Source organism: Harmonia axyridis, chromosome 3 (assembly GCF_914767665.1).
Source record: "Harmonia axyridis chromosome 3, icHarAxyr1.1, whole genome shotgun sequence".
NCBI lineage: Eukaryota > Metazoa > Arthropoda > Insecta > Coleoptera > Coccinellidae > Harmonia > Harmonia axyridis.
In genome coordinates this window covers 7,466,020-7,490,934 of record NC_059503.1, presented here as the reverse complement: position 1 = coordinate 7,490,934, position 24,915 = coordinate 7,466,020, and the positions used below count along the sequence as shown (strand labels likewise).

The following is a 24,915-nucleotide window of genomic DNA, read 5'->3' as shown; positions in this document are numbered from 1 at the left end:
CACTTTCGCAACATGAGGACGAGCATTATCAAGCTGTAAAATCACTTTATCAAGTCCCTCATTGTATTGCAAACCTTTTTCTTTCAATGCTCGGTTAAAACGTAACAATTGCGTTCGATAACGATCGCCTGTGATTGTTTCAGTCGGTTTTGACAACTCATAAGACACTACGCCGAACTGGTCGCACCAAATACTGAGAATGATCCTGGAATCGTGAATATTCGGTTTGGCCGTCGACGTGGAAGCATAGCCGAGATATCCCCATGATTTTCTGCGCTTGGGATTATCGTAATGAACCCTGTTTTCGTCTCCAGTCACAATGCCATACAGAAATCCCTTCCGTCTTTGCCTTGCAAGCAGCTGTTCACAAGCAAGCAAATGCCGTTCAACATATCTCGGCTTCAATTCGTACAGCACCCAATTTCCTTTTATATGAATCATTCCCATGACTTTTAGGCGTTTTGAAATGACTTGTTGCGTCACTCCCAATGATCCTGCCAATTCTGGTTGCGTTTGACACAAGTCTTGATCGAGTAATGCCTCCAATTCTGCATCTTCGAAAACTTTTTCTCTTCCACCGCCATGCTGGTCTCCTTCGTCAAAATCATCGTTCTTGAAGAATTGAAACCACTCTCGGCACGTTCTTTCACTGATAGCGGCTTTACGATAGGTATTTGAGAGCATTCGATGAGCTTCAGCCGCAGATTTTTTCATATTGAGGAATAAATCAGAACCTCTCGCAAATGACGAGAATTTGGCTCGTAAGGGCATGTTTAATCTTGAATAACTTTATGATGCAAACACAAATCGACTAATATTTTGATAGCGTTATGTTCACAAATACCAAAGCTTATTGTATGATATCTACGACTTATTTATTTGGACTACCATTTACCGCTACAGCCATTTATTGCAAAACGGTGGAAGCCTAATACAAATTGTTTTCAGAGAATAAGAACACGTATCTGAATGAACTAATCACATGCCATACATGTGAGCGTCTCCAACGGCGTATGAATGAATGAGCGCTCCAAAGTTCCTGTACAGTGCTTTCAATTTTTTCTTCTAGTTTCAAGGATATTTTATTCATCTTATACTCACATACTTATTGAACTTGTGTTTTCACCGACTGATTTCAACGTTTTTCCTTCAGATTGCTTTAATGATTGGAATTCAAATTTCCTCACAGTTGATCGATGATGAAAAATGTATCCTTGTCTCGGAAAACCGCAGAGTGTGTCTAATCTGGAACAGAATGAAGTGAAGAGGAAATACCAATTTGGATGGAGCCCTCGTCTCAGACTTTGTCTCTCACCCGGTGGAGCAATTCACTTTCTCCTTCAACTGGAAACTTATAAGAAGGGATATTATAAACAAAAATATTCCAGTGATATGAACGCACATGACTGTACCTAATTCTCAGTGATCGTTGTGATAACAGCAGCTTTGTTCCACTTCTGAAGGGGGGAACGCAAACAAACAGGTGAGACTGAAGATATTTTTTTTTAAATAAACTTTTTTAAGGGTTCGTGAAAAAAAAAATTAAGGGGTAGTTGAAATTTTTATTTCGTTCAAGATCCACGTGTTTTTTACCAAGAATTTTATGAAGTGACTATTATTATCTACTATCTTCATTGAAACGAATGTCAAAAAAATTTTTTTTGTTAGCCAAGTTGAACAAATATGTATTAATTCTTTATTTTTAATTTGCGGTGATTATCTCAAGATAAATCGAACATACGCACATTTATAAAAAAATACTGCAAATTCTACAAAACAATTCATTAATTTTCATATATATCTCATAAAATTCGCTTGAATTTTCTATGGTTCTGAAGATGTTATCTACAAGAAATTTTACAAAAATTCTATTCAGTGTGTTTGTCAATGAGTGCAACAAACTTGAGCGGTGAGTCTCCTTAAAAAAATATCAACAGTTTTCTATATTAATATTATTTCCTAATGCTTCGTATTCTGAGATACAGGGTGTTAAAGTCGTGAAAACTGACTATTTATTACTCTGATACCGGTTAAAATGATCAAATTAAATTTGGTGGTTTTCATTGCGCTTTTATTATCTCTTAATTGAACGATGAATTCAAAAATTATTTTCAATTTGAAATAGCTCAGTGGTGTACAATTTTTGTCTTTCAGAAAAAAAACTTTAACATCCTATGAAAGATTTGCGAGGAGTAGGAATATACCCAGCAAACTCTTATTATTTTTCAGGCAGAATTACCTTCTTATGTTTGTAGCACTTATTCACTTATATACGCAAAATCTTAACCCAAAAAGATCTTTGATCACAGAAATATACCTATGGCGTTTTCAATATTCTTCTTGAATTTTCTATGATTCTGATTATGTGATCAGCATAAAATTTTGCACGATGCTTGAATAGGTTTTTTATATTTAGGTACATCCAAAATATCATCTACTTGGTATTCGTGTTTACAGAAATAGTGGTACTTTTTTCGATATTCTTCTTGAATTTTCTCTGATTTTTATAATGCGGTCAACATGAAATTTGGCATGAATTTTGATATTGTTATTTTATATCTAAATTTCAAATTTCATTCGAATTGAATTTATAGTTTTAAAATTATCCGAAAAACAATATTTCGAACGGCTATTTTTACGGAACCCCTAGTCAGATTCTGCCCATTCATGAGCTCAACAGCGGCATTCTTGATCTGAACCTATTCTGTAAATTTCAAGTTTCTAGGTCTTTCCGTTCGAGAGTTATCGTCTGTACGGACGGACAGAATCGAGTTTGAGGAAGGATTCATCAGTGAATCCAAACATTCACGTTCAATAATTCGAAAATTACAGTCCTCTTGACGAAATTACATAGCGATCTTTCATGGAACGAACGCTCAAAAAGAATTCACACCTAATTTATTGTTGTACTTCCTCTCTAATTGAATTATTCTTTATTCATTCAACTTTCAGAAATTTAAATAAACCTATTAATTTCATTAGGTTCTTGCTTTTGCTATACATTCTTCATTAATACGTTCTAAACCGTACAATCCTCCAAACATCACTGAATGTAAGTTATTCATAAATTGTTTACTTTTTATTTCCTTGAAATCCATAGGTAACGTTTTCATTATCTTGATCTACAAAGCTATTATTCAGCTTTGTTGGCTTTCGTTAAGTTGCTAATTGAAGCACTTCTCTTCTGAATGAACATTTCCTCATTAATGATACCATTTAGGGATCTGCCGATTTCTCTATTTTGAGTTTATTGGTGTGCAGTTCGCGAATTTGAATTTATAAACTGATTATTATATTTGGAATGAACGTGGGAAATTTCTTTCTCGATCTGATTCATACTGATTTGCTTGTTCAACGGTTCTCGATTTGAACTTAATTACACGAAAATTGAGGTAGGATTCATTCTTCCACTTTTTACCTACTTCTTATGCAAATTTTATGGTATGGTTCATTATTTCCTCGTAGAATATCTCAAATCATTTGAAAAGAAATTAACAGAACAATTTAAGAAGAATAGTAGAAAAGAAGTACCCAATATTTCCGCTTATAACGATCTGATAGTGTCAATTTACAGAGTGTTCCTAAATTGGGGCTATAAACAAAAATTAAAGATTCCGTATATCATCTTAAAAAAAAAAGTTCTATAAACATGATCTCGCAAAAGTTTAGTTTTCGAGATACAGGGTGTCAAAGTATGATTCGTTTCAAGTTTTTTTTCTCATTGCACCTTCCTTTCAAAAGATATTGAACTTTAATTCGGCATAGATATTCCAATTTAAATTTCTCATCATGTGATATTTTTTTGGAGCAGTGCCTGCTTCTTTCCTCCAAAACTCCAGAAAAATTTGAAAAAAAAAAACTTTGGTTCAGTACTACACTTTTTGGTTTCAACAATCCTCTAGTAATCCTCAGGAATCCAAATTATTATAAAGTTCCTGTTAGTAAGCTGTGATGAATAAATTAATTATAAGTTTTGGTACTTTTTTAGCCAATCTGTAGCGGAAATTAATTAAGATTCGATAGACTGATTATATCATCACAAAAAATAGGACTACAAGAAACACCTGTATCTCGAAAACTAAGCGTTTGCGGAACCATATTTATTGGACTTTTTTTTCTTAAAACTATCCGAGGAATGTATCATTATCCTTTGTACGTCCAATTTAGGAACATCTTGTATAATAAGCATTTAAAGTGTCGTGTAAAATTTCGCGATAGTAGAGTTATCAGAATTATAGAAAAATCAAGCAGAATAATGGAAAGAAGTATCTGATAATTCACATCAATGCTCTAATTTTTCATTTGTTTGGTGTCGATATAATGTTACAAATATCGGAAAAAAGAGAAAAATGGAATTATTCAAGCATGCATTTACCATAATTTTATGCTTTTTCTTTTTATCAAGAAATGGCCTCAAAACAATGGTAAAACAAAGGTAAATGACATTTTGTTACAGATACAATCGATGAGAAAACTGATATTTAACTATAAAATAACAATTTTAAGGTTAATCAAAAATTTCGTAAAATATTTTTGGTTAATAAATAGATATCAAGAGTACTTCCTTCGAAACTATTCCAACTATATCCAACGAATTAGTAACACGAATAACTTTGTGTTACCATTCATGCGTGATGAATTGTAATGCGTGATTTTATGAATGAAAAAACTTCGTGTTTGAACATTATAACAACCTTCATATTTCTCGCTTAAAAATTGCCTCACTTGTTGGCGTTATTATTACATAAACAATCTATATCAATTCGTAACCCACGATCACTGAATAATTGATTGTAAAGAAAGAATTCAAAAAAATTCCTTATTCGGTTATTTGCAAGAACCGTGTATTTAGATGTCAATCAATACTTCAGTTTCTTAACAACGTAAGTAATGCTTTAAATAATGCAATTATTTGGCGATAATTTGGCAGAATAATTCGATTGAACCATTTTGTGTTGTAATACATTAAACATTCGGAGAGAAAGTAATTTTTTCCCAATTATTTTACTTTTACATTTCAAGTACAAAACTGAAATTTCTACCATCAAGTTTTATTATGGTGATGTTGATTCATTTCCATTCATTAAAAATGATCCATTCACAAGACTGCATCTAAATATTCGAAGGATCAAGCTATAAAAAAACTGGAATAAATCAATTATATTTTTAAAAGGATAAAAATATAGATGCAAATCTTTCCTGAGAATAATTCAATTGAATTATGTTGATTTTAACACTCATAGTTCCAGTAATCACCTTCTAATGCATACATAATAATCATGAAAATCAAATTAATATTTATACCTTTAAGAAGGATAAGATAATATAAGAAAATAACAAATTCGAAAAAGTAAAATAAACTTTTTAATTGGATGCATATATTGACAACCTCACAGCTAGTTAAAAGTTAGTACTTATGAAATATAAATACATATTCAATCATGTTTGCAAAATTGATTCGGTTTTTAATTTTTCATGGATCTATTTTTAGGAATATATGCATTCCGATCGTGTGTTGTGAAGTCTTATTTAAATGAACATTTGACATGTGGAATTTTTGTGATATGAGGATATGAAATTAGTTTTACATGATAAGTGACTTACATAAATCAGCATATCTCAATTCAATTAAAGTTATTGCTATTTTATGGAAAAATGACCGATTAAACAAGTGGATTATCAAAAGTTAAAAATGAGAAGATTGATTGAAAACACCACACTTTTGGATTGATCTCTTCTAATACAAGCGGCATTATCTATATGTATATTTATTCGAATATTATTGAGACTTTCTCTAATTCTTTTTTATAACGTTTGTATCCATGACTTCAATAACGATATAAATTAGTTGTGAAATAACTTAGTTTACGTTCGATTGATGACAATTTCTGGTTCATTGAAGGAAGACAATAATCTTCCAAGGACTTTGGTAGCAAGCTCCTGCAGCTTAGATTAATTGTTATATGCTGGAGGTTACTTTACTGACTTTCATTTGAATACAGATACAGAATGACTTGTAGGATTTGTACTGAATTGATCAGAATTCTAATCTAAGAATGTTTATTTCACTTCTTCATTGTAACCTAATATAATCCATATATTGTCCAGCCGTCTTAATATTCAAGGTTATAGTAACTTACAGTCAAGTCCAGAAAAATTCTTTCGTTCAGAAATATTCGAAATATAATATATGTTTGAAAAGTTTCGGTTCAAGAGAATATAAATTCAGTAACATAAGTTTCTTCAAAATTAAGAAGGAACTCAATCTGATGGTTTCAAAATATGCGACTAATACTCTCTTCAATTTCAGCTGAAAAATGGATATGAAGAGGAGTGTACTGCTTGGACTAGTCTTAGCATGTGGTTCACATTTTACAAGAGCAATAGATCCACACTATAGTATTTTCGTCAATCACAATACTCCAAGAGAAGTCTTCGATATTGATTTCAACAATCCTTTTCCAGAGCAATATCAGCCATATGAATTTTCGTCCAAGTGAGTATTAACTACGATGAAATGAGAGTAATAAGGGTTGAATTTTTGGAAAAATGTGTCACGTAAATCTAGGAAAAAATCCACAGTCTGGCAACGATGCTTCAAACGATCTCTGACGTCATGGCACTGCTAAACTGAACAGATTATATTGCGTGGAGTTTGTACGTTAAAAATTTTCTCTGCTGAATTAAAAATTCAGGAATTCAAAAATTTCAACAAGTTACGTAATTTTTAAACTGCTGATATCGCAGCCTTAAATTTTAACTCGATTCATGAATTCTTTTCAAAAAATAAGCCGACCAATTACTACTAAGGCCATTTTTCCTTTGAACAGGTACGCCCCTGCCTATGTGAGATGGCAACACTGTAAATTACCCATTAAAAGCGTATATTTCATAACGGTGGATTTTACCGAATTCGCCTTTCATCTTTCGCATAATTGGAGGGATGTTATTTAATTACTTTTAAACATAAAAAACTGGTTTCTTTTATCTTTCCTTAGAACTCGTTGGTTCTTCTCGAAAAAATTCTGGTTTAAAAAGAGATCTGTTCTTGGTTCCTTCGGTTCGTTAATTTTTATTAAATCTCATCCTCACCATGCCTTTCCACGTTTGGAACTGGATCAGCCAACTTTGGATTATGTGAGTTTAACATTTTTTTACTGTATAACTGTATATTTGTGGAAATATTTAATATTTTTTCCCCGTCTACAGAAAATATTATTAGATATTTGTTGTGAGTGCGCTGGGCCCATAACCTATTATCTTCATTAATTCTCTCGTCGTCTCTTAAATTGATTATGTTTGAAATTATAAATCAGTCATAGAATTATCATGTTAGGGCTTTTTCACATTATACATATCCAAGAATTCTAAGAAATTCTAAGAACTTTTATGAATGTTTTTGGTTTTGTTATATAACTCAATGATTTCTTTTCCAGCAATGGTCTTTTTCCTCCTGGCCAGAATCCAAGCTTTCCCCAGCCACCTATAAGTTACCCCCAAGTGCCTCAAACACCTCCTCCAACTCCAGATCCCTCAACCTTAGGATGTGGAATGGCTCCATCTTCATGTCCCAATACACCTTACCGTTCTTATGATGGCTCCTGCAACAATCTACGAAACCCAGTGTTAGGAACTCCACAGACAAGATATGCTAGACTGCTGCCTCCCAAATATGGAGACGGTAAGTGAGAATGACTTTACAGGCATATTTTCGAGAAATGAGAGAAACAGATATCTCGTTATTATTCTTCATTCACTTCTATTTTTAGTGTTTTGGCCAAAAATTAGAAATTGCCCATTTTTTTCGGATCATTTTAACTTCTGTTGATAGATAATAATAATATTTCTTTATTACAAATAAGGTTCTCACTAGAAATGAAATATTGTATCAAATTTAGAAGTTTTCTCACAAATATGTCATTAAAAAAGATCTCCCAGTTCATAAGGCTCACGTTGTATAATTAAAGATTTAACCTTGCTTTTAGATGTTCTTAAATTATTTATGTTCTCAATACTATGATGAAATGAAAAAATAATCATAATTGTCCTTTTTCAAATTCTTATATCAACGACACTAATGTTTTCTGTGGTCAACACGGATGTTTTTCATATACACTCGATACTCTGTGATTACTTAGTACTACTGTCACATAAAGATCATAAATAAAATACAAAACAGAATTGTCCTGATTCATGCTTGTTTAGAAGAATGAGAGTAAATGTGACATTGCATAACTGTATCACGAGATATTTCGAACAACTTCCAAGTCCACGATAATGGTCGTTTTGAAAGAAGGGAATTCGAAGGTACAGTATACCACTCTCGTAATTCTGCTCAATGATCACTTAAATCAAACGATAAAATCATAAATACGCTCTAGAACACCACGTGAGTGTTGTATTTGCAATAGTTCTTATGCGTGGATGTATTTCACGTAAGAAATCCATTCGAAGTTGTCTATGAAATTTTTTCTTTCGAGATGTACGGTTGTCATGATGAAATTCTATGGTCGGGTGAATCCAAGTCAAAATACGCATCAAATAAGTTTGATATCATTAATATTGCCTACTTTTGGTGAGGAGCAGTTCGATTAATGAAAAGTTTGCCTCTATTCTCTATTCTATTCGTTGGTCATTTGAATCAAACGATGAAATCATTGATACAAACTCTCTAGAACACTACGTGAATGTCATATTAGCAAAGAATAGATTTTACCTAGATGTAGGTATATCACGTCACCCATTTTATGTTTACTAGAACGTAAGTAATGTTTTCTTTGAAGATGTACGGAATTATGATGAAATGTTCACAAGATCGAAGATTTGGACATTTGGAAATTTCGAATGCTATTGTATTTGCTTCATATTATTGGAAGCTATCGTAAGTTCATAACTATTTCTATCCTACTCTTTTTAATCGATCATTATCTTTCAATGCAGTTATTCCACAGTAAAATATGCGTGAAAATTCATAATTGTTGAGTGCAAGTTGAAAAATTTGTTCTATTTATTATTAATGAATTCCAATATAACACTCAACATTGTATCATTTGAATAATTGATATTGATAACATTCCTCGAGATAGGTACATTGAAAATTCAAATTGTGTATGGAAAATGTACACATATTTAGGTACCTATAGAAGCTTATACCATTAACATAAATCAATAATTTTTCATGAAGATTTATGAATTTCATTTACGTTTTTAATACTTACTTGTCATTGAAAAAATCTTTGCAGCTTTGGTTTATTTTCATCGGTAAATCTCTGGGAATTTTTTTTACAATACGACGAAAAGTGAGTCGATTAACTGAATAATGTTTTCCACGAATTTTTCTTAAATCTCTCGGCATTCACAAATGAGCACTGATTTTCCAGTGTATCTTATATGTTTTGTAAATGCAAAGGATCGTCATAAGAATTTAGGTATACATTTAAACAAATCACCAGTAAATTGAAACCACTCTTGTTTCACTGAATTCTTGCATGTATCAATAATTTCTGTTAATTTGCATACTGGACCTCGATTAGAACATGCAAAATTCTATAAGTGCATTTTTATGCACTGTCGGGTTGATGAACCTACTGCAAACAAGCAAGTTCTGTTTCGTGATTTAGAATATCGTTTATTTTGAGAACTACACTCGAAAAATCTTATCATTAATTCATCAAAATTACTGTATTTATTTTTCAAAGACAAACTGAGTCAACAACCTGTATTTTGTCCTGCAATATAACATAATTATCAATATGAACGTTTTCACTCTTTAAATTAATAGTGAAAGAAATACCGTAGCTATCAAGTTGCTCATGAATTAAATATCCAGAGCAATTATTGAACTACGATGTCTTTATCAATGTTACTTAGGTAATTTACTGATAGAGAATAGACAAAATGACAAATAAAAGGATTTTAATTGGACCATATCCAAGTATTGATTTCTAGATCGTGTAAGGAATCTGATTAGTACAAAATATTGATATAATTATTTCACAAATATGTTTTCACATTGTACTGAACTTGTACGAAAGAAACATTTTTTTGTACCTATACTGTGAATGAATTTTTAAAAAAATTCTATATCTTATTTTTAGGAATAAGCACACCTCCATTAGCTAAGAGTGGTAGACCTCTTCCACCCTCAAGAACCGTCAGTTTAATTCTATTCCCAGATGTCAAAGTGGATGACCCAAAGTGGACCCTCAACGCCATGCAGTATGGTCAAATAATAACTCATGACATGAGTATGATTGCTGGAAGTACCCAAGCACGTAAGTGACACTTATGACAGTTTGGGAAAAGTGTAGATTTACATGGTTCCTAATTGATTTTATATCAGAATAGTAGAAACGGTTACTTCAATGTTTTGAAAAAAGTGTTACAATCTTCAAATTCAAGTCAAATATTCTATTCGAAAACTCCTCGCCAATGGAAATCCAACTTCATAAACCCTACTAACGGGTGTTTTTTTTCGAGGTATATAACTTTAACTTGGCATTACTGTTCAAGATGGCGACCGATTTAACAGCTGTCAAGTGATTTATTCTCAGTTTGGTTTGGCAATTCATCATGAATAGACTCACGCCTGAACAACGCTTGCAAATAGTGCAATTTCATTTCGAAAATAATGGTTCTGTGCGGAATACGTATCGCCCACTACGTCCATTAGCGATGAAGCGCACTTCTGGTTCAATGACTACGTCAACAAACAAAACTGCCGCATTTGGAGTGAAGCTAATCCTCAAGTATATGTCGAAACACCGTTACATCCAGAAAAACTGTCTGTTTGGTGCGCTTTTTGGGCTGGTGGAATCATTGGTCCGTACTTCTTCAAAAACGATGATGGCCAGAACGTTATAGTCAATGGTGATCGGTATAGAGCCATGATTACTAATTTTTTCATTCCTGAATTGAACAACCATGATGTCCAGGAGCTGTGGTTCCAACAAGACGGCGCAACATGTCACACAACTCGTGTCAGAATCGATTTATTGAAAGACACGTTTGGTGACCGCCTAATTTCACGTTTTGGACCTGTGAATTGGCCTCCAAGATCTTGTGATTTAACACCGCTAGACTACTTTCTGTGGGGCTATGTAAAGTCATTGGTCTATGCGGATAAGCCAAAAACCCTTGACCATTTGGAAGACAACATTCGCCGTGTTATTGCCGATATACGGCCACAAATGTTGGAAAAAGTCATCGAAAATTGGACGTCCATATTGGACTACATCCGAGCCAGCCGTGGCGGTCATATGCCAGAAATCAAATTTAAAATGTAATGTCACAAGATTATCTTGCGGATAAATAAAATTCATGTCAATCGAATAATCCATTGTTGTTTTATTGCAATTTAAAGTTCTATAGCTCTAAAAAAAACACTCTTTACTAGAAGCGAACGGTCAAAGATCGCAAGCCTTTCTTTTTTAGAGGGTATAAGAAATCCTACTTCGTATCAAATTTATGGATCATATTCGAAATAATGATTGCCAGGTGTCCTTTAAAAATTGTCATCCACAATCCATCTGTTATTTGTCGTCCTTTCTAACAACATATCACAAAAATAACGGATAACAGAAGCAAACTCAACAGAATTCCGTTTAACGTTATGACAACTTTCCCTGCGTATTTTTCACATAACAGAGCACCAATTCAGTGATAAAATTTTGAAACTAATAGTCTTATAGAAATCGACTTCAAGCGCATAAATCATAATTAGTTGTATCCGATTTAAGAGTAACGCTTGGCCTAAGGCTGTTCTCTGGGTATCAATTAAACTTGAAACAGTTTTTTTTTTACAATCTCTGAAGGAATTTCTCGATCAATGACATTTCGCAATTACATCAAGTGAGTTCTTGAACTTGCCATTAAATGATTATTGATTGTCATGCTTTTTCTCCGGATTCTCTCTATTCGATAGGAACTGTTAAAATTTGATGCTTTTACTATAATCATGAAGATTGCAGTAATTCGACTTACGTTTCTATTTCACAATATCTAAAATGCAAGTACCACAAATTTTATTGTTATTAATTCCATTTATTCACAGTTTAAATCTCAAACTAACGGGTGTTTTTTTTCGAGATATATAACTTTAAGTTGGCATTACTGTTCAAGATGGCGACCGATTTAATAGCTGTTAAGTGATTTATTCTCAGTTTGGTTTGGCAATTCATCATGAAAAGACTCACGCCTGAACAACGCTTGCAAATAGTGCAATTTCATTTCGAAAATAATGGTTCTGTGCGGAATACGTATCGCGCACTACGTCCATTTTATTTTGTTTAACGATGAAGCGCACTTCTGGTTGAATGGCTACGTCAACAAACAAAACTGCAGCATTTGGAGTGAAGCTAATCCTCAAGTGTTACATCCAGAAAAACGGACAAATGTTGGAAAAAGTCATCGAAAATTGGACGTCCAGATTGGACTACATCCGAGCCAGCCGTGGCGGTTATATGACAGAAATTATATTCAAAATGTAATGCCACAAGATTATCTTGCGGATAAATAAAATTCATGTCAATCGAATAATCCATCGTTGTTTTATTGCAATTTAAAGTTCTATAGTCTGAAAAAAACCCTTTAGAATAATTTTCCAATTTTCGCTCATAACTCGAAAACAGAAGAAGGTAGCCAAAAATGAATACTACTCTTGTTAGTTTCTCAGAAAAAGCGAACGAGAATGAGGTATTCGATTTTGTGTATGTCCTCTGGTTTAAAAGTTGTAGTGCTAAAACATCGAAATTTGCCCACCCTGTACATAATTAAGATACAAATTAATATTTTCTGAATCAGAACCTTTAAGCTAAGCTTTATGTTTTCTAGCTTGATCCAAACTCAATACAGTTAAATATGATGAGATTGTTCGTTCAATATCCACAGTAAAAAAATTGCTCACCAAAAAAAAAAAATTTCTGAGTATTGTGGCATGAGACTTATGATCGTCAAAATCCCATAATTTGATAGATATGTATTCAGCAACAAATTTGAGATGATATTTTAGCAGCATTTGCTAACTCTGGTGGTATTACATCTGAAAATATTTATCGCTTTTCATTCCAAATATTCTTGGAAGTAAGATAGATATTAAATCAAAAATGGTTCACCCGACTTTTGTCACAATGATAATCGAATCGATTTGTCGAAGAATCAATTCCATAGGCAATGATATTGTAATCGAAAACCGTCTCAAATTTTTAATCTATTAGAAACCTGCTAATGAATTTTTTATGACATCCTATATAAAGAAATTAAAAAATTCCTTAGCTATTGATTATGCAGATTAGAGTTGAAATGTAGTTATATTTTCCTCCATATTTCAGTAAAAGACATTTCAAACTACATATGTAGGTAGTATCAATATTCGTAATTATCATTCTAATGAGAAAAATTATCAATGCTGGTTTTTTACTGATAGTAGTCTCTTATAACATGAGTTAATATTTTAATTAGATGTGATTGATGCTATTATTTATTCTAATCGATTTTGTCATACATTGTTTGAAGTGATGATTAAGCCGGCAAATATTATCAACCTTAAATAATTGCTTGAAATGAATTTTAGGAGATTTTTGGTATATAATATAACAATAGAAAAATTTTGGATTGCTATTAATGAAGATACAAAATTTAAAAAACACGAAAAAATTTTCTCTCGAATATCATTCGACAAAGCTATTTTACAAAATCAAATATAAATAACCTGCTTATTCAAAAACAACAAGAATAACCTTAAAATATCAACATTAAATATACTCATTCACCAAAATTTTGCCCCCAATAAATAAATTGTGAGAATTAAAAATCTATTCCAATGAGCAATTAGATTGAACACCCGAAAAAATAAGCAGTTTACTCAGTTTTCTGCTTTTAAAAACACTGGCCTTGTTTTCACAACATCTTGCATAAGCGCGTAGAGTTATGCTTTGAGAATAATTAATTACACGCTTAACGAATAATGACACACTATGAAGGAGGAGATTGGCTAACGCAGAATCTCATTATCTTTTTCGCATCTGAAATTCCGAGAAAAAATTTCACTATACATGCGTTAATTTATTCTAGTCTACAAATCTCAATTCACTAATTTATCATTAATTTTCAACTACTTGATATCACTTCACCCATAAAACAATGAATTTTCATTGTCTCATTCGAATATTTTTCACAATTTCGTTGAACGCAGAAAATTATAAAAAAAAATTGGAATATGCCAAATTTCTGCAAGAAAGTTGTTTTAGAGCATTCTTTTTTCGTCCTAGAATCCATAAGAAAATATTTTCAAGAATATCAACATTACATTAGCTTCAAGAACAGCAATAAAAATAAGACACTGTTTTGGTATGATACATGCGTGTCAAAATTTGAGAACCATCGTTCGAGATATTAAGGTTGAGTGACGCTACATATATCTGTTGTTAGAAAATGAATAAAACCTGTTATGAGTATTAAACACTGTTTATTGATACAACGCATTTTGGAGACCTCACCACGTTGACAAGATCACTACATCTTATATTTTTCAAATTCATTAAGGGCCCAAACTTATTCCCTTGCAGAACCCCATCCGACTAGATGCTGCAGTCCCTCCGGTCAACTTCTCGAGTTCGCCAACATACCAGAGCACTGTTTCCCAATAGTACTCTCAGATGACGATCCGATATCCAGACAAACAAACATAAGATGCATGAACTTCCTCAGGACCATTACAGATCGTGATCGCAGATGTGTGGGTGGTAACAAGCCTGCTGAACAGGTGAGTTCGTCACGATCATCTGGTAGCTAAGACGGTATCATGGTAACCGTGAAAGGTTAGACATTCAGATCATTTGTGATCTGGTCAACAGTAGAGTTAATTATGTTTGTTTCTTAGATCTTGGAGATAGATTAACGTTTACGATGTGAATAGAATCTGAAAATTGATTGATATTTCCTTCTCGTAGTATAGGATGTTTTCGAATTGGTGAAACAAACGTAGAGAGTAGGTAATTAACTGTTTTCACCAACAATAGTAAAACACGAGCTACAACAAGAAAACATTAACATGTTATCATATTTTGGTTAGGCAATGATTCCAGAAACAATGATGAATCATCAGTATGGGAACTCAGTGTTCCCTGCCATATACACCCTCCACCTCAATTGCGGTGAACTCTAAGAATAAACAGCTCGATTTTTTTTAAATCTTCACTTCGAAAGTCATAAAATTGTGGTGTTTTTCTCTTATATTTTCGTAAATTTTTTCAGCTAACCGCTGTTAATCACTATTTGGACCTCTCGATTGTATATGGTAACTCAGAACAAATGAACCAACAGCTGAGACAGTTCAGTGGCGGTCGACTTTTAGTAGAAACACGTAACAATCAAGACTGGCCTCCAAGGAACAACAATGCTTCAGGAGTCTGTTCCATCAGAAACCCTCGAGAAGCTTGTTATGCTGCAGGTAAATTTTCAAACCCCCTCTGATCTAGTGATTCTTAAAATGAAAGCACACGTGTAAACTTGGGTACCTTATGTTGGCAATACTGTGTAATATTTTCTAACACTTCTTATGTCATTTGTACAGTAGATCATGACCTTCACTCATGGAAAGTTACACCCTTCAAGAACGTTCATTAATTGTTTTATCAAAATAAAACTTTTTCAAGTTTTTTATAACCTCATCTCAAAACTGCTTTTCTCCAGGTGATGCCCGAGTCAACCAAAACCCCCAACTGACAGTTCTTCAGGTGATCCTTCTCCGAGAACACAATAGGATAGCTGACGCCTTGGCCAAGCTGAATCCTCAATGGAACGACGAAACCATCTTCCAGGAAGCCAGAAAGATCGCCATCGCAGAACATCAGTTCATCTCTTACTACGAGTGGCTGCCAATCTTCATAGGCTTGGAGAACTCCATGAGAAACAAGATACTCTACAATACGAGACAGTTTGTCAACGATTACAATGGAAATGTGAATCCTACCATCATCAATGAGCATTCTACGGCTGCCTTCAGATATTTCCATTCTGCAATTGCTGGCGGTTTAGAGTATGTTGGGTTTGTTTTGTCTTCTTTAGATCTTTAGAATAGAATGTACGGTTGCGCCATGGCAAGATTTATAGGAGGAGTCTCATTTAGAAGGGTGAACAGTGTAGTTTCCAGTCTTCCTAATATCGTGGTCAGCATAATCCAATATGGATTAAACTGACCAAAAAAAATTTTGTCTTGAGTGCAAAATATCTAAATAATAGTTAGTGCAATGAGTGAGCAGAAGAAGAGCTAGTCTTCAATCTCCAAAACCCCAGAAAACATCAGTAGAGTGAGGGCGTCTCTCGAGCAGTCCTTCTCATTCTACACGGTAACAAGCTTCTTCTCTTCAAATTGCATGTACTACAGGATGATGGATTTTGCATACTGATCCCAAGATGCACCTATAGGAGATCATGGTTATCCGGGAATTGTTTCCAATCGACTGAAGGTAGCGTCTCTAAACAATTACCAGTTGATTCTTCAATAAATTCCTCAAACAGCGATTTAATCTCTGAGGGTGTATTTCTAACCAACCTTTCGTTACTGGTCATCTGACAAACCTAGAGCGTTTCAACAGGTCTTTTCACAGACCAAAAGTCATAGTTTGGTGAGCAGTTTCATCTGAAGTCATTATTGATCTTTACTTCTTTGAAGTTGTTGGCGTCTCCGTTAGAATGGGTTCCAACTGGTATTGTAAAACTTTAGAAGAAAGTGATGCGGAGTTTCTGCGTCCAGCAAGTTGGTGCTAAAGCACACAGTCTGTTATCCACACGCTATTCAGCAGGATATGTTTCACGCGCAGATTATGTCGCTGCATAAGCAGATTCAGTGCCTGACTCACTCTCCAAATTTTAGCCCCTGACATGTTTACATGGGTACCTCAAAGCTGAGATTTTCAAACTCCTTTCAAAGGCTTGATGATTGAGATTGAAGCAGAAATTGCCCTTATAAATCTCAAAAAGTCATGCTGAACTTCTATGAGAGGCTCAATATGTATATTGCTAGCCAGAGTAATCATTTGGATGAATTTGCCTTTCTGGAAAATACTCTTTCACCTTTTTTTTCAATACCCTTTTGAAATTTGGGATCTGGCTTTAGCGCTATAATGTTTTTTTTCTCCCATAGTCTGGTGACTGAACATAGATCGAGCTATGGTAATCTACGTTTGAGTGATTGGTTCAACAGGCCAGGTATAATAGAGGAAGGCAACAATTTTGCAGATCTGTGTCGTGGACTTGGAACTCAGCCAGAACTCATGAACGATCAGTACCATGACAGCGAGGTATGTACAAAAATGTTCAATCATTTCGATTGTTTCACCAAGTGATAATCGAGGAATCATTCTCGAAAATTTTTTATTGTTGTGCCTCTTTTTCAAATAAGAACACTTCCATTTCATATTACTGTATATTTAACATGTTAGCTTATGGCAGACAAATTTTTACATCAATCTAGGGTTACGAGATTTTTCTATAGTTTGTATATTTTCCTTTGAACAGATCACGCAGTTCCTCTTCAGAGATGGCATGCAATTCGGTTTGGACTTGAAGGCCTTCGATGTGCAAAGAAACAGAGATCACGGTTTAGCCTCTTACAATGACATGCGAGCCTATTGTGGTTTGAAGAAAGCACATGTCTTCGAGGATTTCTTAGATGTTATTTCTCCAGAAGTGAGTCAACTCCTCCAAAAAAAAGTTGAGAAATATAAATGATTCCGTCTTCGATTTCAGAATGTCAACAAGTTATCTCAGCTGTATGAAGATGTTAACGATGTTGATTTGACAGTTGGTGGTACTTTGGAGGCTCATGTACCAGGAACTTTAGCTGGGCCTACCTTCTTGTGTATTTTGACAGAACAGTTCTACAGATCCAGAGTTGGAGATAGGTTTTGGTTCGAAAATGGAAATAGAGAAACTGGATTCACTTTAGGTAAGAAAATTTTGAATACAAATATAAAGAACGAATAAAGTTATTTTCTGAAGTGCGGAAAGTGATACTTTTCCACACGCAACTGCTGTCAAAAGGGGGAAAAGTACTTTTCGCATAGATAACATTTATTTTTCTACGAACTAATGCGAATCCAACATACAATAAATACATACTAATATACAAAACATAATTCAAGCAATCAGGGATCAATTGATTTTAGATTGTAGCTATATTTCATTTTTGAGTTATGACCAGAATATCATAACATTATTGGTGCGATAGCTGTGATAAAAAATGAGCACTGACGAGAAGTCAAAAGCTCTTAAGAGCTTGTTCATCCATTCATTAATTGCACCCTTGAAGAGCACATAACTAAAAAAGGGTTTTCCAATAGGAATGATAAAATTTTAAATGGTTATATTGGCAACACTGTTTTTAAGTTTATGACATTTCTCATGTCACTTGTGTTCAATAGGTTATGTCATTTAATAATGAAAGGGTAAACGCTTCAAAAATGCTTAGAACTTGTTTAATTGTTTTATCAAAATCAGTGCTCATTTGTGATAGAAGAGAAGGTCATGGACGACATTATTCATTCAACTCACTATTCGTCACTATGGTAGACAAATTTGAAAATTGTACCAAGTCGGCTCAGTACTTGCTTTCAAAGTTTCAAACCTTGCTGAAAAGTGTATATTTGCACAATTAAGTGACATAACCTATTGAACACAAATGACATAAGAAATGTCAAAAAAAATACATTGTTGCCACACTGTGCCACACTTATTTGATTAATAATTCGAATATATATATAGACAAGTCTGGTACCCTGAAAATAGCGCAAAAAACTGGTGGCTTCTAACTTATAAAAACACTTAAATTTTGAATAACATTTAATTTTCACTATAACCTTTTCCAGATCAATTGAACGAAATAAGAAAAAGCAGCATAGCACGTTTGCTCTGTGATAACAGCAAAGATGTGAAGTCGATGCAACCACGTGCTTTTGAAAGGATTTCACATAGGTAAGATAAAGAAGTGATGTTTTTTCGCAGTCCAGCCAAAATTCAATCTTTTTTTTTAGTAATGCTGTCGTCCCATGCGAGTCCCTACCTTCAGTTGATCTTTCCTTATGGAAGGACACCAATGGTCCTAGATTTTCTTCGGCACCCCTTGTGAATAACGATTTCAATTTTGGATCTGGAGAATTTTTCTTCAAGAAATAGAAACAAATTATATTGTTTTGTTGAACTTACAAATAATCAGTCAGTTGTAAGTTCTGTTTGTACAAATTTCGAACATAAGGATTATTCTTATAAGAACTGTGTGTTGTTGTACGTTGAAAATGTCAAAGTCATTATTACAATAGGTAATGTACTTACTAACTTGTTTAAAATGTGCATATTGAGCTTAAGAAAGATGAAGATTAGTTTTTAAGTATTTATAATTATTTTTTAATAAATATTTTTTAAAAACTCAACCATTTCAATCTACATGAATACCTAATTGCAATGATTTTTTTAAATATTAGAAACCTATAGGTACCTATGTATGTATAGAATTATGGAATCTTCAACAGTATACAGGATGTTTCAAATTTGGAATCACGAACAAAGAGGTGTGATTACTCGAATGACTCCAAGAAAAAATCTCATAAACAGCAAACGCTTTGTTTCCAAGATTTAGAATTCAATAGAACTAGCACCATCTATTATCTTCATCGTAAGTTATGTACTTAGATTTTCTTCGGGCTAATAGATTCCTTCATTTTATTTTGTTCTCAAATTTTGTTCTAATTTTATATCATTGTTTGAAGAGAACAATGATTTTTCACTGTGTGTGAAAAACACTATCGCAGAATAAAGAATTGCACTTTTCTGTGCCATGATTAAAGAAATATCGATTATCTGTGGACGTAACGGTTCTTTTACTCATTGACTTAACCTACATTTAATGTGTCACTAGTGTACAAAGAAATAGCTTTAATCTTATCGTAGGAATCATTGCATTGATTGCTTTTTTCATTATCTCATAAAAATACAAACTGTATGATATCATCTATAGTTCCTATTAATATTCATTATACCTACCTCAAAGTTTTTCGTCAGAGAATCGGTGATTCGTATCAAAAATGGAAAACTTGAAACCAGAAAAAGTATTAGAATTCATTGGTTTAGTGAATAATTTAAAACATAGCAGTAGAAGGGGTTGGGAGCAGTGTGATGTGAAAAATCATGAGCAAATTGCTGGTCATATGTATGGAATGGCTATGATGACGTTTTTGCTAGGAAACAATTCTACCTTAGACAGATTAAAATGTCTTCAATTAGCTTTAGTTCATGACTTGGCAGAAAGTATAGTTGGAGACATAACTCCTAGAGATAACATACCTGAAGAGGAGAAACATAAAATGGAAGATGAGGCAATGAAAACCATAACTTCTTGTCTGGGGGAAGAAATTGGTCCTTATATGTATCAACTTTATAAGGAATATGAAGCGAAAGAAACTCCTGAAGCACAATTTGTCAAGGACTTGGATCGCTTTGATATGCTTTTTTCAGCTACTTTCTACGAGCAAAGGGACAACACTCCAGGCAAACTACAAGAATATTTCACTTCGACTGAAGGAAAATTTCAGAATACTTACATCAATAATTTGGTCGAAATACTTAAAACAAAAAGAAAATCAGAATTGTCAAATGGACAGATTTGAAAAGTTAATTCCTCTTTTAAATTTTAAAGACTTGGTTCACCACATTAATTTATTTTTATTTTATTGAGTGTTAAGCAGCTTTATTATTTTATTTTGTTATCACACTGTTGAATATAGGGGAATTCTGTATTCCTCCAAATTATTTGCACATTGATTGAAGCCTTTAAATAATATTGTAGTTTTGTTTTCGTTTGTAATGCAAAATAAATAAGGAATGAAATAAATTTTCACTATTAAAAATAATTTTATTAACCCAAAATGACCAATATTTCCAAATATCCAGATAGCACATTCAATATATTAAAAAATTACTCCAATTTCTCCATATACTGAACTTATTATTTCAGTGAGAAGTATAAAAAAAATTAAATCAATTTATAACAGTAGAAATTTTAAAATGTCTTAATAAATATTGAATGATAACAAAAAATTCAATGCAAAAAGTTTTCTGCATTAAATTTTTTGATATTTCCAATTTGTGGAAAGACGTTTTTAGGAGATATTTGAACGCGCCACCCCTCTAGATCCGCCACTAACAGCAGTATTATTGAAAAAAAAAATTCAACTTGCCATTTATCTGTGTAGGTATTATATTTTTTATTTTTCTCCTTCATCTATGAAGTATATGAACCCCTCATTGTATAATCATATAATATAAATATCACTGTTTTTCAAAATCCATATTTTGAAAATGATAATACATATTTCAAGCATTTTTTGCAAGGTTGCACGCATATTTATAGCATTTTAAGTTGCATATAATCCAGTCTCAACTCATTAATAACATAATTATTCATTATATTTGGTTCCACTCCATATTTATTATATTTTAGAGACTTACTCAGCAACAATGGGCCAATTTCTCCAATGAGTAAATGTTTTAGTACCACCTAAGTCGCATTAAATTGTGAACCATGTTATAAAATGTAGTAGGTAATTAAAGAATTTACAAAAGTTTCATAATGATGTGAGCAGCTCAAAAATCAATCACATACTATAAATATTGCTTCTCATCAAAGTAGCATATCATGGTCGAATGAGTTCTTACAATGATCTGGCAATATTGTTAACTTTATAGATTTTCCTTCAATTAATTCCTCTCACGTTGCTGCTAATGAGACGTCTATGGCAGAACAATGTTCGATCCTTATATTTCAATCTACACAACTATGGTTATTTCAAACTTTACGGCTGGTATCAATGGTAAATTTCAGTCTTATAATTAGATTCATTATAGATAAGGAAAAAAACAACCACCAAATGGATTGACTTGATTAGTCATTTAGTGTTACGCCTTCTTACAATAAGTTCATCTATCAAGTGCACTATAAGAAGACGATGAAGAAAGATTTCAAGTTGAAGTGATATAAAATAAAATTAAAATAAACATTGAACAGAGGTATGTTTCTCACTCTGACATCAAATATCTCTTTTTGGGTCTTATAAGTGTCATTTTTGTGATGCAAGTAATCTACTTCAAGATTATTAAAATAATTCAAAATATAATCAAATTTTCAACAATTTTTGTGTTGTGCACTAGATGATGTGATCTATAAGAAAAAAACACCTAAACTAAAAGATGCATGATAAGAATATCGTTAATCCATTGAATTTTTTATTAGATGGAGCCTACAAATGCGGTCCACTATACATCACGGTAGAAAGCACAGGATTCATACTTTTGAATTGGGATTTCATGCTTTGTAAACTGAAAAATCATCCAGATACGATAACATTTTATACATTGGACGAAAATAACCAGGTATTTCGAATATGTGATGCAGAAACAGATAAAAGTCTATCGACACGAAATCCTTAAAGTATATAGGATGAATATTTGATATCTATCACCCTCCATTTCAGATAAATGAGGAAACAATTTCAACCAAAGGTATATTAAGGGGTTACCACAAAACCGAAAAGGCATTTCCAACACCTTATGAAAAATTTCCCATGGGGTGGAATATTGATGATGTACGCCAAGAATTTGGGGCTCACTGTCTACCATATGTGATAGAGAGTAGAATAATGAGCACAATCATAGATCGTCGATGCATGAGAATATATCCTTCATGGATGCGACAGTATGTATACAATAATGATAAGAATAAAGTTATAGGGCACCTACCTACTTACCCGTATGTAGAACATGGAAAAAAACTGCTATTTCTATATATTGTGTTTTGCGTGTCTCCGTCGGCAAATTTAATTCATTCGATGTCCCTTTTATTTTCTCAGCTTTGGAGAACTTCGACTAGGAGAAATGATTATACCTGGGACCCATAATTCTGGTGCTTGGACAGGAGTACCACCAATTTTGTTGGATAAATATGTATTGAATCAAGATAGAGACCTGTATGAGCAACTTGTATTCGGACAAAGATATTTTGATATAAGAGTGGGAATCCTTGACAACGAGTGAGTAGGTATTCTCCGGGGTTCCCCAAGGGACCTTTTCAGGATCATCATAATAATATAGTCCTTCCAACATTGATATATTTACTCGATGACAGGTTTATTTTGATAAATTTTCAATTTATAGGTTTCGAATCACCCACAACTTGGTTCAGACATCGTATTTCGAAAAAGAACTAGACAAAATAGCTAAGTTCGTTCAGAAATCTCCAAGGGAGATAATCATCCTGGACATACATAAATTTAACATACCGGTAGAGTTCTCCAAAGCGGATCATATTCAAGTGGTTGACCTAATAGACAAGAAAATTGGAAAATACATCATTCCCAAGTTTGCTATAGGGGAACACAAGTATGGCCCAAAATTGAAAACTCTAATGGCTTCTAATAAATCGATCATAGTGGCCTATCATGAGCCTGAATTGGTTGAAAGTGGGTAGGACAGTTATTTATCTATAAATCCGTAGTACAATGAAACGTCAACCACAGAAAATTGATGATGACAATTTGACAGTTAACCTAACTTAACCTTATAATGAAATAACGTTTCAGAACATCCATACTTCTGGCCGGCTATCCACAGGGACTGGGGAAATAAAATATATGTAGAAGAGCTGAAGAACTACCTTATATCAGTAGCGCGTTCTAAAGAAACCGGAAATCCTATGAAAGTAGTAATGGCAGAAATGACGCCAAATCTGAGATACATTGCCTTGAATCCAACAAAAGGTTTAGGACCATTGGCTGATGAGGTGAATAGAAATCTCACCTTATGGATAAGGGACAACAAATTAGCTACTGGCATCAATCTGATTGCTAGTGATTTCTTTTTAGGGAATCGTCTTACAGAATATGCCATAGGAATCAACATAATTAAGCTGTTGATGAAGAGAGATGGAATAGATTTATGAGATGAGATTGATGATTTAATTGAAAATGTTAGGGAATATAGACGAAAGTAATAGATAAAATTAATAAAAACTTACATTGCTGAAATTTATTTAAAGTTGTCGAATTTACAATACAACTGACAAGAGTCATTGTTAGATTTTGTATTTTTTCATATGTTCATCCTTACAAATACATTGTTATCTAATCAATGTGATAAGTATAAGTACTTCTTGAAAATTTTATTTCCAATTCAAATACCTACTTAAGAAAATAAAATAATTTTTTGTCTTTAATTTTATAACTTTTATAAAGAACATTCATCAGTGGCGCATCCAAGGGGTACACTGCGAGTAATTACCCCTCCTATAATTTTCAACATTCAATCTTTCTAGATACATAGTCAAAATTATAGATGCATGCATTTTTTTTAATTCCAAGTTTATTCTTTCAGTTATCCTACTATATTTAGTAACGCCACATTTCTTGAATTTCACCATCGCTCTTGATTCTATCTCTAGATTCGTTAAAAGCTGTTGATAGAAATAATAGTACCATCTATAACCTGTAGTATCAAAAATTTCGAAAATGAATACATCCATTCAAACTTTTCTCTTGTTCTCTTTTTTGTTGAATTTCAATTAAGTTAGGAAAATACGTATTTTGAGACAATATAGCGACATATAGCAAATGAAAGAAATATTTACATGACAAAGTCCTAGTTGTAGTATTGGAGCTATGAATTTCTAAAAAAATTTGTTTGGATATCGGAATTTCCCAGAAAAACAAAAGTTTTTGTTTTGAAAAGATAGAAGAGAGTTTTTTGTTTTTCTATCCCGACTCTTCTAGGCCTCTATGAGACCTTTGTGAGTATTTCTAGAGATTATGTGAATAAGGGCGAGATTATTATCGGCAAGTTTATCTAGATGAAGGCTTCCAAGGATACCATAAG

At 33.0% G+C, this 24,915-nt stretch overlaps 3 protein-coding genes across 8 annotated transcripts; all 3 read left to right on the top strand.

Moving 5' to 3' along the window:
- Positions 1-1,329: 1,329 nt before the first annotated feature.
- On the top strand, positions 1,330-19,422 carry LOC123676087 (peroxidase). Of its 2 annotated transcripts, XM_045611776.1 has the most exons (12): positions 1,330-1,483; positions 6,311-6,496; positions 7,437-7,681; positions 10,098-10,274; positions 14,565-14,761; positions 15,253-15,448; positions 15,691-16,036; positions 17,144-17,300; positions 17,518-17,688; positions 17,749-17,947; positions 18,867-18,972; positions 19,032-19,422. In XM_045611776.1, exons 2-12 carry the CDS (start codon positions 6,318-6,320, stop codon positions 19,171-19,173), a joined length of 2,115 nt encoding a protein of 704 aa, XP_045467732.1. In that variant the 5' UTR covers positions 1,330-1,483; positions 6,311-6,317; the 3' UTR covers positions 19,174-19,422. The 2 variants fall into 2 exon arrangements, with proteins under 2 accessions (XP_045467732.1, XP_045467733.1); XM_045611777.1 differs by lacking the exons at positions 1,330-1,483; positions 6,311-6,496 and adding an exon at positions 7,026-7,137.
- A 435-nt stretch (positions 19,423-19,857) lies between these two features.
- On the top strand, positions 19,858-20,900 carry LOC123676086 (5'-deoxynucleotidase HDDC2). The gene has a single exon (XM_045611775.1). The coding sequence runs from the start codon at positions 20,079-20,081 to the stop codon at positions 20,658-20,660; it is 582 nt and encodes a 193-aa protein (XP_045467731.1). The 5' UTR covers positions 19,858-20,078; the 3' UTR covers positions 20,661-20,900.
- Positions 20,901-21,522: 622 nt separating this feature from the next.
- Positions 21,523-24,121, top strand: LOC123676085 (PI-PLC X domain-containing protein 1-like). Of its 5 annotated transcripts, none has more exons than XM_045611770.1 (7): positions 21,523-21,593; positions 21,739-21,863; positions 22,283-22,422; positions 22,524-22,744; positions 22,899-23,078; positions 23,203-23,507; positions 23,628-24,121. In XM_045611770.1, the coding sequence occupies exons 2-7, from the start codon at positions 21,797-21,799 to the stop codon at positions 23,984-23,986; spliced, it is 1,272 nt and encodes a 423-aa protein (XP_045467726.1). In that variant the 5' UTR covers positions 21,523-21,593; positions 21,739-21,796; the 3' UTR covers positions 23,987-24,121. The 5 variants fall into 5 exon arrangements, with proteins under 5 accessions (XP_045467726.1, XP_045467727.1, XP_045467730.1 ...); XM_045611771.1 differs by lacking the exon at positions 21,523-21,593 and having other exon boundaries at positions 21,602-21,863; positions 23,628-23,827; positions 23,910-24,121; XM_045611774.1 differs by lacking the exon at positions 21,523-21,593 and having other exon boundaries at positions 21,602-21,863; positions 23,203-23,511; positions 23,628-23,809.
- The last annotated feature ends 794 nt before the right edge of the window (positions 24,122-24,915 follow it).

Bases quoted from the DNA above. Each gene is read 5' to 3' on its own strand.
- LOC123676087 (XM_045611776.1), top strand. From the start codon at position 6,318: ATGGATATGAAGAGGAGTGTACTGCTTGGACTAGTCTTAGCATGTGGT. The intron at 15,449-15,690 runs GTAAATTTTCAA...GCTTTTCTCCAG, and splicing joins AGAAGCTTGTTATGCTGCAG to GTGATGCCCGAGTCAACCAA. The intron at 16,037-17,143 runs GTATGTTGGGTT...TTTCTCCCATAG, and splicing joins GCAATTGCTGGCGGTTTAGA to TCTGGTGACTGAACATAGAT.
- LOC123676085 (XM_045611770.1), top strand. From the start codon at position 21,797: ATGTTCGATCCTTATATTTCAATCTACACAACTATGGTTATTTCAAAC. The intron at 22,745-22,898 runs GTATGTATACAA...TTATTTTCTCAG, and splicing joins TATCCTTCATGGATGCGACA to CTTTGGAGAACTTCGACTAG. The intron at 23,508-23,627 runs GTGGGTAGGACA...ATAACGTTTCAG, and splicing joins TGAGCCTGAATTGGTTGAAA to AACATCCATACTTCTGGCCG.
- LOC123676086 (XM_045611775.1), top strand. From the start codon at position 20,079: ATGGAAAACTTGAAACCAGAAAAAGTATTAGAATTCATTGGTTTAGTG.